At 37.0% G+C, this 16,381-nt stretch overlaps 1 protein-coding gene across 28 annotated transcripts in view; it reads right to left on the bottom strand.

Moving 5' to 3' along the window:
* Positions 1 to 16,381, bottom strand: part of dst (dystonin) — a 281,394-nt gene that overhangs the window by 47,634 nt on the left and 217,379 nt on the right. For 24 of the 28 annotated variants that reach the window (XM_031903049.1, XM_031903050.1, XM_031903043.1 and 21 more), the window contains 6 exons: positions 7,372 to 7,533; positions 5,877 to 6,047; positions 5,626 to 5,792; positions 1,422 to 1,581; positions 708 to 1,034; positions 231 to 315 (listed from right to left, as the gene is read on the bottom strand). In XM_031903049.1, the coding sequence (XP_031758909.1) occupies positions 231 to 315; positions 708 to 1,034; positions 1,422 to 1,581; positions 5,626 to 5,792; positions 5,877 to 6,047; positions 7,372 to 7,533 (1,072 nt within the window). The remainder of the gene's footprint in view (positions 1 to 230; positions 316 to 707; positions 1,035 to 1,421; positions 1,582 to 5,625; positions 5,793 to 5,876; positions 6,048 to 7,371; positions 7,534 to 16,381) is intronic. The other 4 variants (XM_031903052.1, XM_031903053.1, XM_031903062.1 and 1 more) reach the window with 1 other exon arrangement.

The following is a 16,381-nucleotide window of genomic DNA, read 5'->3' as shown; positions in this document are numbered from 1 at the left end:
TTAAGAATTTGAACATATTCACTCTAATCTTAATGAGAAAATGAAGGTTCAGTAGCACTGTATTTTGCATCAAATATGGGAAAATAATTGCTAAGGACTAATCTACTCTCAAAGCAATGTTCCTTTTAGATCTGTAATATGTTTTTGTCTGTAATTTGATTTCATAACCTCAATATTTTCAATAGTTTACTGTACAAAAGGAAAAACAGCAAATACAAATTCACACTCACCTGTAGTTTGTTTTAGCAACTCCACTCCATTCTGGATGGCCTGGTCAACATTTTGCTTCCTAAGCATGATATCTTCCTGAAGAAGCTAGAATTTAAGTTTAATTTTTAGGGACTCAATCTTTTAACGTAAGGTTCAATTTCAAATAATATTCGTTCTGAGCATTACTTTGATTCTGATCAAACATAATGGAAAATTTGTTGTAAAAAACTCCTAACTATATTTAATTTACATCATGGTAAGAAGGGTTTTAGAAAAAGAAAATAATCTGTAAATGCCATTAATTTTAACTGGTAACAGGATGTGAGTGTGAGTCCAAAATATTTTAATGAATTCTTCTTTATTTGTAATGTGTATATTTGCAATTTTCTAGCTGCCTTAAAGACTTTTTAATGTAACCTATATGATAATAAAACTAATAACAAAATAACAGAAAGTAAAGACAAACAAGCAAAATAAAGCAAACAAATGTAAAATACCAGCAGCTCAGTGTGTTGTCTGGTGAGCACGTCAGTGCTATAATCTTGAACTGTGAGCTTGCTCAGCTTGTCATGAGCTTCTGTCAGCCAGTTCATCAACTCAACCTCATCATCCCCAAATATCTGAGCATTGCAGTAGGCCTGATGCAGTAGTTCACACCTCCTGCTACTTTTCTCCTGGACCTCCAAATAGCACGTCTGGCAAGTGTCTAATTTTTCCTGTATCATCTCTTTATCTTCCCTTGAACTCAAGGCTTTTAAAGTCTGCCCAGTGCTCAGGGATTGGTGTAAACTTTTATTGTGAGCTGTGATGTCATCTTCTAAGGCCTGAGTGGAGGAGTGAAAATGTAAAACGAAAGAAAAAGAACAGAAAAGATGGGCAAATCAAAATAATAAAAAATAAAGAACTCAAAATGGAATCAATGGAAGCGTGTGTACTGCAAGAAGACGGTGCCAAGAAGAAAGTTATAGACACACTCTTTCTTTTGTTACATTTACTCTTATCAAAACATAAAGTGTGTTCTGTTAATGGAAAAAGTAAAGACAGGTTGTAAGCTGCAGAAAATGCATTATTTATTAGTAAATTCAAATTAAACAAAAAAAAAAAAAAAAACAATTTGCCCAAAGGCATCTTGTACAGTTTAAAACAAGCAATGTAAAAAATACAACCCAAGGGCATGTTGTAGCAGATTAAAATTAGACAGGACAACTTACTTTTTGTTGGGAAATCTGCTGCAGAAGTTTGGCTGTCTGTGTACCGATGGGCTCTGAGATTGCAAGCTTTTTCTCAGTGGACGTGAGCCATTCAGATAAAGGTTCTAAGGAATCATGAAACTGCTCTGCTACAACTAAAATGTCATCCAACTGGCGATTTCTGTTAAAAAAAAAAACATACTTTATAGTTACAAGCTATATATGAGATATGTGAGAAAAAAATCACACTTACTTAAAGAAAACTATACTTGAATGAATACTTAACCAACAGATATTTTATATCATATTAAAGGGGACCTGTCACCCTAAGAAATAATTCCAAATTGTTTTCTATTGTGTTTGTCAAGTAAAATAAACTTCACGTACACTATAAAAATTATTTAAATCTTATTTTCTTTAGCCTTGGAATTCACAATGGCAGCAAGAAGACAGTCACCATTTTGTGGACACTGTTATTAAGGCAAGCTTTGTATCTTTCCAAAATCTTGTTTCTGTGCCAGTCTGGGGGGGCCTAATGCTCATGCCTATGCACTGGTTAAAAAAATAGATGGTGAATTCAGGGCAGGCAATATATGGTTGACATCTGGGATTTTTAAATGCTTTTATAATGGGTATGGATGTGTTAAGAAAAAAATGAGTTTGGGTTTCATGTTTAATTTAAAAAGGACTTTTATTATACAGCTTTTTATGTCTGGGTGACAGGTCCACTTTAAGTGTCCTATTAAAGAATCTTACCAAACTGGAATATATATAGTGGATAATGTACCCCTTGCTGTAATTTATACAGATAGCACATGGCCAAAGTAGGGCTATACATTTTAGTACGGGGTACATTTTTCATTATAATCTACAGTTAACTATAGATAAATGTCTTTAGAAAGCACTACCCCCTGTCCCAGGCACTCAGCAGCCATGCCTTTCCTGTTTCCCTCTCTCATTTTTAATCAGTTCCTTCTCCCACTCCCGCCCATCCATTATTCTCTCCTGACTGACTGCCTCCCACCTCCTGTTCCCCTCTGCCTATCAGTTCCATTCCAGCTGTATTCCTTCAAGCAGATCCATGACCTGCCTTCCAACAATTCCACCTGCCACTCATAAAGCTCACCTCAGCTTCCTTATTTGCTGGTTCCCTTTCCCTTTGCAGTCCTCCCCTCACAGAGTTGTTTCTTAAATATTTCAACATGCTGAATGCAGTGCTGAAGGGGGTGGTTCAATTGTAGCATGCACTTCCTGGTGGATGGCCTTTTCTCTGCTGTTATAGACTGTCCTGTGCAACTACAGGGGAAATATGGGGGGGGCGGCATGTGGGCGGTGGTGGTGCAGATTCCTGATGGAGATTGTGCTATCACGGGCTATCCAGTAAGGAAGCAGAGCAGGCTGGGAGGACACTAAAAAGTATCCACATTTGTCTCTGTCAGAGTATCAAAGTTATAAATGATGCATTCTGACATGGGTACACGCCATTTATAAGGCTATAATTTACAGTTTGGCCCATAGGGAAACGGCCAAACTGTAGGTTTAAGTACACACAAGACTTTTCTCTCCCATGCTAAATTTTCTCCAGCACGAGTGACAAAACATCTAAAATACATCTGCATGAATCTCCGTGGATAAAACATTTGATGCTTATTGCCTCAGCGTTATGGACATATTTGAAGTCCATCTTCAAGAGAAAACCTGTCCAATTTAATGTCTTTCCTCAAATGAGAAACATGTCCTATTTAATTTTAAATCTAAGGAGTGCAGAATTATTGTCATTCTATGCTTTTATTTACATTTTTTTCCAGCACCTTGTCTTGAAAAGTATGGTGACAGCAAGACCATTTTTGGAGTGTACCCCTCTGACAAAAGGAGACAAGGATTGGCTGGTGAAAAATACAGTTGAAAGACGATTACATCAGTCTGTCGATACAGTCCACCAGCCAAAAAGCAGATCAGGGCAGTTATGCAGTCTTCCCCCTTGTTCAACATTAGTTGAATAAACAGGGCTTGTGCTGAACATACTTTTTGCCTGTTGTGTTAATTAGGAAATACCTATGGTTTTTGTAATTACTTGCACAAGAGAGTGAAATATCTAGAACTTAAAGACAAAGCACATTCTACAAGGTTCTTGCATGAACAATGAAAACAAACCAGCAGTCTACTGAGAAGCTGAAACACAAAAACTTTAGATATTTCATCATTAACACATTAGACAAAAGATATCTTCAGCCCTATTCATTGTACTACTATTGAAAGGTAGGGGGGTAAGGAATTCTGCCCTGGGAATTTATCTAGAATCACTACCATAAACAAGACTGGGCTTCTGTTTCATGGCCAGTACCAGAAAATCATTTTTTAGGGAAAGTGAAAAATACTTTCTACTCTAGCAAAAGCATCCATTTTCCCTTTTAAAGCAGCTTCGTATAGCTCTGGCCTAAACAGCATATTTATCGAAGGTCTGCTGGCTCTGTCTTTCTTTGTTTCTTTTTTCATTCGCTAACTGTGTGGGTGGCAGAACTTGGCTTAGTATTCTGAATGGTGAACACAGCAAAAAAAAGGATATCTAAAACAAATAGTCAGTATTGCAAATTTGTGATACAAATAAACTCAGCACAGCTAAAATTTATTTTAATTGGGCTGTCTTAATTATCTAATTATAAAAATGTAAGTATTTCTGAGGGGGTTAGATTCAAATTAGCGTGTTCTTATTTTAGAACCCTTATAGGATGTTTTCCTATTGATCATATTCAATTCTGATTAACCACAGAGCTTTACTGAAGGAAGTGAGTTCTGATTTAAAACAAAAAATGGTGCTTAAAGCCTTGGCTGTAATTACACTGAAGGAATCCGGTGACATCATCTGAGCGGAGAGACAAGCCAGACCAACAACATGCAATTACTGTTTAAATAAGGAGTTTAGGTGGACTCAGTGTGTTATTATTGCAGCAGCAAAAGCATTTATTGGCTCCAGACACCAGCAGTTTCACTTCTTTTGCCCTTATGAACCCATCTGGTTCCTCCTATTTGCTCAGGACTACCACTTGCTCTTAGGTAAATATTTTTAGCCTTAGCTCAGAGATATATATTCCCTGCTGAACAATGCATATTAATTCAGGAAATCATGCTGTTACGAATCAAAAAAATGAAACAAAAATATGTGGGAAAGCTTAATTATAATATACATTCAGAGTTCTTTTTACGGTAATCTGTAACAGTTCCTTTTTGGCTGCCAATTTGGAAGAAGGAAGCAAAATGAAACAAAATGATTGTAACGATAAAGCCAGTAACATAATTACTTTAATTGCCAAATAACCCTTGTCAGATGATATTTTCCTGTCAAGGATTTTGCCTATCAGACAATGGTACAATTGTACCTTAAGAAGGGTCCTCCACTTAACAAGTTTTTAGCACAGTGAATGAAAATCTAATTCTAAGTAACTTTCTTATATACAAGAAGTAAACATTTTTAGTGGTTTTAAAATTACTTGTAAATGTAATTGCAATGGAAAGTGTAATCTGTTAGTTAATCCAGCATGGTTGTATTTTATGCCTTGTTAATCCAGTCTTAAATTATCTCTGTATTTAAGTATTTAAAATAATTGCTAGAGATTTTTCACTGTCGCCCCTTGAAATCATAAAAATAATAGTAATAGTCACAATTAAGTACAGGTATCAGACCCCTTATCTGGAGAACCATTATCCAGAAAGCTCGGAATTACGGAAAGCCTGTCCCATAGACTCAATTTTAATAAAGTAATTTAAATTTTTTAAATTGATTTCCTTTTTCTCTGTAAAAATAAAACAGTACCTTGTATTTGATCCCCAATAAGATATAATTAATCCTTATTGGATGCAAAACAATCCTATTGGATTTAATTAATGTTTTATTGGTTTTTCAGTAGTCTTAAGGTATGAAGATCCAAATTATGGAAAGACCCCTTATCCAGAATACCCTTGGTCCCGTGCATTCTGGATAACGGGTCCTATACCTGTGGTAAAAATCAACAGTGCTTGCTCTGGGAGATGCCTATCAACAGAGCTCCATCTGCAGTATAGTTTATGCAGTTTTGATCCAATCCAACTAAATTTGTCACTGATAAGATTCAGTGTACCTTTAAAGAATGGCTTCATTCTTATGTTTGCCCTGGTCTTATTTTGGAAAAAAAATGTTAAATCTGTTGCTTAGCACATACAGTTACAAAAATTAATGATTTTATTTTACCTTATCTCTGCTTTTTTCAGCAGCTCATCCCACCTACGCTCTAAGGTACTCAGTTGCTTCAAGATCTTTTCTTTATCTGTTTGGTCAGCAGAACTGGCAATCTTTTCCCCTTCTCGTTTTATTGCCTCAACAGTAGGTTTCCGGTCACTCAGAAGTCTCTGAAGTAACTAGAAGCAACAAAAATGTAACATGAGAAAACTAAGATGCATTATGCTCCTGGGCCCACCTGTGACTACTGAGAAAAGCAGTACCTTTTGTTCTTGCAGTTGTGCTTTCACCACTTTAAACTCTGCTGATGGTGGCTTTTGGCTTGCAACCAGATCCTCTGTATCTGTGAGCCAGCTCAATAGAGATTCCAGAGCATCCTGAAACCTTCCACTGTGAAGGAGGGCTTCTTGTAACTGGGCAGCCCTCTGAGCAACCTAAAATTGAAACAGGGTAACATGTTGAAGGTAATGGGATGACCATTTTAAGGTTTATGTATTAAAACAATATCTCAGTTGATGTACTATGCCAGCATGTGCCATAACGTGATTTTAAAAATGATTAAATTAATGATGGAGTGAGAGTTTGGTGGATAATCTGGTATAACTAGAAAATATGTGTGAACAGTACATAAGTACCAGAGTATACAAAATGTGTCCCACAAGCAAAAATTTGAACAGGCATCAAAAATCTATAGGTACAAAAATAGGTCCGTGTGCTGTTCAGGGTGTGATACACTATCCCCTGTAATACATGGGAAATTATTTCCCCCATAAACACTTAAGTAAGGTGTATAATGTACTCTGATATAATAAGTGTATCAGGAAGAAGATTGTACAACAAGTAACCTTGCACTAGAGCAACACTACAAGCTGAACTAGATAACAGCAAATGCAGATCTCCCCATATGTGGTTTTTGGATCAGCTCTTTTTATAACACAATGGCTCATTTACTAATATGATACCCAGAGTTATATGGGTGGATTTTGTTATGTACTCTTTTTTAGTAAATGAGCCCTATGGTGTGGCCAGGAACCTGATCTAAATCAGCAGGTAGGGAAGCACTTTAGATTTATGAAAACCAGACAGCAACAACTTGCTCTGATTCTCAATTACCTTCATAGCACAAAAATAAAAGTTATATATAAGTAACATGTGAAAAAAGATACTAGCCTGAGCCTGATCCAAATGATTGGGACTAAAAAAATCCAAGAATACAAAGCTCTTTAAAGGAACAGTAACACCAAAAATTGAAAGTGTATAAAAGTAACTAAAATATAATGTGCTGCTGCCCTGCACTGGTAAAAGTTGTGTGTTTACTTCAGAAAGTCTACTATAATTTATATAAATAAGTTGCTGTGTAGCCATGGGGGCAGCCATTCAAAGGAGAAAAGGCACAGGCGCATAGCAGATAACAGATAAAACACTATTGTATTCTACAGAGCTTATCCATTATCTGCTATGTAACCTGTGCCTTTTCTCCTTTTTTTCAGCTTGAATGGCTGCCCCCGTGGCTACACAGCAGCTTATTTATATAAACTATAGTAGAGTTACTGTAGCAAACACACAACTTTTACCAGTGCAGGGCAACAGTACATTATATTTCTTTTACTTTAAAACTCTTTAATTTTTTGGTGTTACTGTTCCTTTAAGACAAATGTTCGACCTTCAGACAGAGAAGAGACAGCATTAGCACAGACCAATGAGAGATTTAGAAAGGAGAGAGAAAAGGGAGAACATATGAGTTCAGACTAGGAGTACCTTGTTATTCAGAGTATTCCATCTCACGTTCACTTCCTCCAGATCATGTTCCAAGCTCTCGGTGCTAGTATTTTTAGCAGCACTTTGCACAAGGCCCTGACCCAACTGATTCACCTCCTGGATGCGGGCTTGAAGAGGCTCAATTTCTTCCTTCTGGAAAGCCTGCATTAGTAACAAACAATGACAGTTTAAAAAACAGAATTTAAAGGTTACTAATTGCAACTGAGTTTGCATGAGATGCTTTCAGTGGTTTAATGCTTAAAAGTGAAACGCAAAGAGATGTATCTACATCAGGTACATTTTAACACATGCTGTCTCAGAACTGAAGCTAAATACCTAAAAATCTACTGACAGTTTACATATAATTGCAAACTTAAAATGTGACATTACTTAAAACCACACAGCAAGCAAAGAAAAAGTGGTAATTGCCCGAATATTTAACATTGAGAAAACAGTTAATGGAGGAAATAAAATTTAGGTGACAATAATAACTATCAAAGAATAAATTGCCGTGGTGGGGGCCCATAGGGCAACCTTCCTGTCCTCTAAATGTGGCTATACATGGGCAGATTTCAGCTGCTGATTCAGGTCCTTCGGACCAATTCGGCAGCTTATCTGTGCGTGTATGGAGACCCAACAGACAGATATGTGGCCCGGGCAGGATTTTCGGGCCAAACAATCTAATTACTCCAATACTGACAACCTTAGGTGGGCATATCAGTGGAAATATCTGCATATTTGGCAACCTTGCCAAATGAGCAGAACCTATAGTTTAAGGCCACCTTTACTCATGCAACATACAGTATGTGCAAGTAAGGGAGTGCTGCAGACTCAGGGTCCAAAGGAGCCCTGTACTTAGGGCTGCCCACTGCCTTTGCAACTCACACTATATTTTTAAGGTGGCACAATTGATTTTTAAATGAGCACTTTTTTGAGCACTCAAATATTCAAATTTTGATAAAGCTGCTTCCCAGAGTTCAAGCACTGTCACTGAGAAGTTCAATGACCATGCCAACTCGTGCCTTTATATTATTATGGAACTCCTAAGTGACTTTTATATTCACATTTTATATAGGGGAGTATATTATCACATATATAATTACCAGCTCACATACAGGGCTAAAGGAAGGGAGGTTGTCTTGATAAACGCCACGTTAAATAAGTAAATTCACCCCCAAGCTCACACCCTGCAGTAATTCAAATCCTAAACACAGGCATAAGTGACACTCCTAGCAGTTTTTGAGCTGAAAAGATTCTAATTAAATGCATATGTCTAACCATTTTATGTGTGTATAACTTGAAAACAAAAGGGGTTTCATTCTTTTCTTGCCACCAGACCTCACCATAAACAATATCTTTACAGAAGAGCTGCTATAAACACATACTTTTCAACACTTGGGAACAACGTGCTGCAACTTGTTGTGCTATCAAGATTACCAGGAATTTATAAATAAAGAATGTGACAAATTAGCAAGTGCCTGTGCATCAGCAAGAGCCAGAAGTGTTCCATTTAAAATACAAATCCCTATTTAGATCTAAAAAATTTATACGGTCTACTTGCAAATTTTTCCAAAGCCTGTTTTTAAAGTCAAAATACATGTTGCTTCGCTGGTACTGGATTTTGAAACATGATAAATAAGACAAAAACAAGCAATTTCTAGAAACACCAAAAAATCTGTCCAGACATTCAGCTACAGTGGTGCAAAGGTATGCCTGTATATATATATATATATTTACCTGGTAAATAAAGCTATCAATAAATGGTGCTTTTCTGCAGTACATTTGTTATTGGGCTGTTGTACAATCCTGCAAGTAGAACAGCCATATGCCTGTGTAAACATACAGCTTGGCTTTGGGCTTACTGTATTCAGTGCAGTACATGTATGAGACATCCATTGAACTATTGGACAGTATGCCATATGCAGATCAGGACATTCTTATGAGCTTGATATAAGTTTAAGAGTAGCTACAACTGAGAGTATTTTTTTTTCTTTTAATGAATGTCGCAATTTTCTCTCTTACTATATGACTAGGTGAATAGCCATCCCTGTTTTCCACAGAGATGTTTGTGAACGCACTTCTGCAAAGTGTAAGTCAAAGGAAACTGCTACCATCTGTCTGGTTAGGCAGTAAGGCAATATCACTGTCTCAATGTCCTGAAGAGCAGAATCTGGGCTGCAGACCACACAGGACTGGTAACAGTAAGTACAGTTAGATATAATTTTAGCAACAGCTGTCCCTTATTTTTATAGTTGCATCAATTTACAGTTATTATACATCAGTCACTGACCCAAGGGAGCTTACAGTCTAGGGTCAGGAGCCTTCCAGTGGGAAAAAAACAGTATCTGGGGTGGAAAGCCATGCAAGCATAGGGATCCATCTCTGGCTAAGTAACTTGGCAGACATTTAATGCCTGGCAAAGTAAACCCTGGACATACCATTGTATCAACTCTGGCTGTAATTCTGGGCACAGAGGTTGGCAAAGTATGCAGTCATACAATATATATTAGTAACCTTTCCATGTTTTTACTCACTGTTTAACATGAAATTATTATTACTTGGCTACACATAAAAAGTGGGTGTTATTTAAATAGTGCCTGGCCAACCTTGAACCTGATTTGCTTCTGACTGCTGTCCAGTGACATAAATGGTACATGTATAGAATTGATAGAATTGACAGAGCTGCACTCACAAAAAAATCATATACAGTAGCTAATGGATCAGAAAGGCAGTGCATATGTGCCAGAGCACAGTTTGGCTACTGTATGTGTGCCAGGCTGCCAGCTTTTAGGATAATTGTTAGCTATACTTCATACAGTAGCCCCATGTAGTACACAGCATAACACCAATACTTATTAAATCCATCTGTTATATTCTAATGTACAAACTATTAATTATGAAATCTGGCCTTTATGAAAAGACATTTATGAAAGACAAAAATGAACTTTTTGAAAATAAGCGGAGAAAACCAAAACCAGTGAAAAGAGCCACAAAAGAAACTGCCTGCTATTTCTCAACTAGTGAAATAATTGCCATGCCTTGAACTAACAAACAAACAGTGCGAGGATTCTCCAGGATTGGTTCTGCATTTCCTAATACTGTAGCTCTCTGGCACTTTCCAAAGCCAAGAGTAAAAACAGGACATAATTCAGACATAAGGTTTTGTAATAGCTGCATCATTTCATTGCCTAAAAGATTAATTAACTCATCCCAATAAAAGGCACTATGTTTGCCCAGGAGCAGTAACCCAGAACAACAATAAGATGCTATTAAACAGGTGACCAGTAAATTTAACCTGATGATTGCTATAGATTACTGCTCCTGGGCAAACTTAGTGCCTTTTATTAAGTTTGCCCAGGAGCAGTGAAACTGTCTGGGGTATTTTCCTGCCATAGGACCTGGGTGCCATCAATGTGGAAGCTGTAGCAAACCCGCATCTTACAACAAGCAATGATCCTAAACATCATGTGGTTTTGAGCCTGTGGTTTTGATTGTGGTTTTGAGCTTGCATAGTTGAACAGACTTGCCATTAAGACTTCCATTAGGAACAGTTGCATTAATGTGTTCACCAACCTAATTTCTGCTACTGACGGCCCATAATTTGCTCTTCTGGTACCGCAGATAACACAAATATGAGGTAACTTGAATTTGTGAAGGGGACTATAACCTATCGAATTATGAAACATTTCAGAACCTAGTGTTTCTCCTGCATACATCAAAGAAACAATAGGATACTTCTTAACCTGAACAGTTTATAAAGGAATCTAAAGAACTAAAACCAGATGAGAAGGACTTAAATTAAATTATTGGCTAAGGTTTCTGTTTCAATATTTTAGAAGGTACATTCTAAAGAGGAGTTTCTGAGGTACTTCATTGAATGAAACCTGAAAAATAATGCTACCAAAGCATCTAATTAGTGACAAATTACATCATTTTGTATACATCTCAAGTGAACTAAAGAAATAACTGTTTGTTAGGTACACTGGGCCATGCAAAATACACACTATAAAAAACGTGTACATCTAGTCTGCTGTAGAGTAAAGGGCACAGGGCTACAAGGATGTTAGCAAACAATACCTTCTCAGCCAGATGTTGTAGAATTCTGCTCTAAAGGCACACATTTGTGCTGACAATAAAATTCCTGCAGTGAAAAGTGATTTCCTTTGACAGAAACAGCAAGTAGTAGGGAACAGCACACACATACAGACTCCCATATTGCAGCTCTTTCAGTGGTAGCTGTATTACATTATAATACATATCCTTAGAAACTGTGCTTGGTGATGTCATCAGCTATAATCGATGTTCGGTGATGTAATTTCTGTCACATGATTACATAAAATATGTACCCCCTTTTGTAAAATACAAGGATATTAGAAGTCACCTTGAAGATCCATAACCTGTATAAAATATCCTTATATTTTACAAGAGGCACTATATTATGCACAGCTGTATGTGTGGCAGTGCAGAGAATGTGCTATGTGAGGCATGATGCATTGGCTTTAAACTAAATAAGTGTTTTTGGTCACATTTGTTTCAAAATGAAATTCTTATTAATATTTAAAACCCATCCCCTTAGTTTAAACTAAGCAACTGACAGCCAATTGAAACAGTTATTAACCAAATGAACATACATCACCTGATTTTAACAGAAGGTACACTTCAGCTATCTAACACAAGTATGTAGCCTGGCACAAATCCCATTATTACACAGCTGGGTCTCAGGTTGGATACGATTGTTCCTGACAGTTATAATAAGATTCTGCACCTCTGTTAAGAATCAGTACTTTTATAAAAAAAAAAAAAATATATATATATATATATACAAAAATATCACCAAATCCCTGTTATATTATAACCCCATATCCTAATAAAAATAGGCAATGCACAGTACCTATTTGCTGCTGTAAACATGGTATAACTAGAGCTGAGAAAACCATCAGGGGTAAACTAACAATGAATGTGAATGATAGCGACTGGCATTGCAAATATATTGCTAGACTGCAGATACCTGCCATATGCATATTATTTGGCCCTTTGCTTGTACCCACATACTGAATTGAAATGCACCTGCTTGGTGGTGCATTATCTGTAACTTGAAATACGAACATTGCATTTAACCTTTGATAATAAAGTGGTGCCTTGGTCAAGTAACCGGTTTCAATCAGTCAGCCTTAGTTTTTACTCCTGTTAATAAGTGAAACAAAACTAGTGACTATACCCTTATATTTTGTGCTTTAAATAATACATATACCTTTTTTTTAACTTTTTTTTTTAATTTCTAGTTAATATATCATAAAATGCGTATTCCTGTTTTATCTGTGGGTCCCATTGCTATTGCTGGCTCAGCTGGCCCAGGTGTCTATTGAATACAGGGAGAGGTATGACACAAGCCCAGACCATGAGCCTGTAAGCTATTCCTTCCAATCAGCTGTAATAAATGGACACTTCTCTTTACGATTGGCTTCCATTCACTAGATTTATTGATATTTATCTGAAAAGCTCTGGTCCTCTATCAGCCTATCCTTTTGGGTACCCTTCAGTTTGTTCATTAAAATGTATGGCATAATCCCCAGATTTACTCAAACACTACACACTCTAGGTGTTTTTATTACAATGAAAATCATATCTTTCTTTATGAAAGATAAATATATATATATATATATATATAAAATTATATATAAATTATCCTTTAAAAATATATCACATTTCCTTATGTGCCTTAACTGACAGTGGTGTCAATAAACCTCCAATAATAAACATCTAAACAATAAGGCATAAGTGATGCCATCTGGCAACAACCTTTGTTCATGCCAGATGGAAGCAATGAATGTTATCAGGAACAGTCATTTAAAGAGTGACCATACAACCTTTCTCCAATCTATTCTAGTTTGAATATGGAAAAAGTCTGGACATCTGTTTAACAGAACTAGGCTGGCACAGCTATGAGAAAAGGTTAGTGTTTGGATTGTCTGTCATCTGAACATGTAACAGATAAAAGCTGCTGAACAGAACTGTCCTAACAAATCCAACTATACAGGTTTAGGAAAGCTTTGAAACACAGAACTCCTATCACATTTCTCATGGCAGGCGGATGTTATAAAACACTAAATGTACCTGCTTTTACTGCAACAGATGTTAAAAAGGAATATACCTGTATGAATAAAGAATATCCCCTAAGCACTGAAATGTTTAGGACACTAATTACCTTTGAAGATACACAGTCTGGCCACTGATATTCTGGCATCCATCCTCTGATCTGCCTCACTGGGATGGTTTTTGGAAGCAGCACCGAGTAGCCAGACTTTAGATCTGATGCTGAACCCAGTAACCTCATAGATTCAGCACGGACAATGTGGTCTGGGTCAAGCCTCTGTAAATCCATATCTGAAGGTCTTCTATTAGATGTCCCATTTCTTAAGGACTTGATTCTGTCATACACTTCTGGATTCTCTAAATCTTCAGAGAATGTAATACTTTGCTGTAAATTCTCTACACAGGCCACTGAAAATTCACTGTCCAAATCTATTTCTGAATTAGGAGCACTGTGGAATCCAGGACTTTTAGAATCTGTTGTACTGCCTGCTGCCACATTGTAATCAAAGTCCCCATGTGCTTTAGTATACAACTGGAATGGAATGTGTTCATTGCCATTTGAAATGCCTGAAAATAACTGATCAACCAAGTTGCTGCTCTCATGATTCTGATGTACCAATGTTGAATTCTGCTTTTCTTCTCCATCAACCTGAGGACTGCATAGTCCAGAATCCTCTTCTGATGTTAGTGAATTTCTTTCTTTTCGATACTTGCCAGATCTGGATGTGTCTGACAGTGGGCTTCCCATGCACGAGGTATCACTTCTAGTCACATAATCTGTCAGATTTGTTGGCACAAACATTCTCCATGACCTCCTGTGCTCCTTCTTCTCTGTTCTAGATCTGTTTCGGTGTTGTCCTCCTGGCCGTATAATGTCCCTATTTAATTTGAGTGCGTCAAAAATCATTTTTTCGTCCAGTTTGTTTTGCTCAATTTCATGACCTCTAAATTCACTACAAGAGGTAAGGGCACCATTGCTACACAATGTGCTGCTATCCAGTGTTCTATGGCTATAGGGTAAGGTGCGATCAGTAAAATGCCTCGAGGACAGGCTACCTTTAGAACCTGAATCAATCTGTTCATTTAACCTGACTGTGTCATATATTGACCTTTGAGGGACATAACAGTCCTCAATATTAAAGTCTTCTTCTTCTGCCTTTCCAACACATGTTGGATTCTGACGTAAACAGTCCGGCCTGCTCAATGGCTTTCCCATATTTTTTAAGGACTATAATTAGCAATACATGAAATAGAGCATCACATCATATACATAATCCTATAATTTTTATAGAACTAAATCAGATTTCAGGATCAGATGAAAGGAAACAAATATTTCTGCAGGTTTACATAATAAACAAACAATAAAGTGCAGCAATGTGTGAAAAAAATACCTTATTAAGCAAAAAATAGGTTTTATCCCCTAGGTCCAGAGTCATCCATGGAATTTTTTGCTTGGGTTTGCAGTTTTAAAAGTGTGTTATAAATCCACAATTTTTAGCCATCCAAAGGAAAAATAGGGCAAAAGACATTCCTTTCCAGGCAATTCATTAAATGGAATCCATTTAAACAGCTTGTATAATACAATCTCCACAACCAATAAACTTAGCGCAAGGTATAAAAAAGCACAGGCAAAGTACGAATCCAGAGCCATGACGCACTTCTCCTGGGGAACAAAACACAACTTTCATCCAGGATCGTCGATTGTAAATAGCACTGCTTAGTTCTTTTTGGCAGCACTGAAAGATGCTCTTGATCCAAATGGCAGCTTGCTCTTTCATATCACAGACGTCTCTGCTCTGTATTTTATATATGGTTCCCAGCAAACTCTCAGTAAATGACATGGAACAGTTTTGTTATAAAGATAAATGAGACAGTACATGCTGAAGTCTTCTTTGGATTTTTTTTTTGTATCAGCAAAAAAAAAAAAAAAAAAAAAAGGATAAGAACTTAAGTATATTATTTTGCTGAGGCTCAGTGCAAAATCTTTTCCATCAGTTCAAGCGAAAAGTTCCACCAGTTGCTTAAAATAAAAGAAATTCACAGTGTAAGCCTCTACCTTATAGTAGCTGAAAGTGAGGAAAAAAGCCAAGGAACACCGGCTTGCCTGTTCTGTACAATTCCAGTGTCTGTGATAAGCTTCTCTGTACTCCCAGGCTTCCTCTAAACTGACAGACAACCTCCCAACAGTCAGCTTGAGAAACGCCCTCCTTGTTCTTTAAGCAACATCTGCTACTATCCAATTCCTGATCCCAGCTATTATTCCATTGGTAGGTGACTGACCTCTAAGCTCTACCCATTTTGTTTTCTGACCCACACGTCTCAAATTCTGAATCCAGCCTTAGAGTGGCTGCTTGCTTTCCCTCTAAGCAGCCTGTCAGAACTGTGTGTCTCCAGAGGATAATAAACAGCTCAACTAATTTTCAGCCAGGATTAAGAAAAAAAGCTGCAGATATCAATGCTAGCAAACAGTACAATTAACAAAATCCAATATCTCATTTGTGTAGAAAAAACAATAACATTTCCCAGCTGAGGTACCAGATGTAATAAACTACAATATAGTAATATGATTTGTCTTAGTTTAAGGCAGCAAAACTTAAGTACTTGTTACTTTTAGGTCTGTCATAGGCTGCATGTTCTCCATATAGCTTTAAGGGAAGAGGTGATGGGTAGATAGTGGCTGTCCGACTGTCTGGTTCTCACCTGTTTTTTGAATGTTATACTCTATACAATGTGCATTGATCTAAATATATTCTATTTTTCACCTGAGCACAGGGAAAGTCAAAATGTCCTCATGTTTCACTAGCCTTAACCCCTGCCAGCCAAGCATCCCTGCTATAGATGTCTACTCATGAAGGTTTCCAGAGAGTAAAGCTGGCCATTAATTTAGACATAGATCCACTTGTTTAACAAGGTGCCA

Source organism: Xenopus tropicalis, chromosome 5 (genome assembly GCF_000004195.4).
Source record: "Xenopus tropicalis strain Nigerian chromosome 5, UCB_Xtro_10.0, whole genome shotgun sequence".
Lineage (NCBI taxonomy): Eukaryota > Metazoa > Chordata > Amphibia > Anura > Pipidae > Xenopus > Xenopus tropicalis.
Note: the sequence above shows the minus strand (reverse complement) of the source record. Positions and strands in the feature narration are given on the sequence as shown.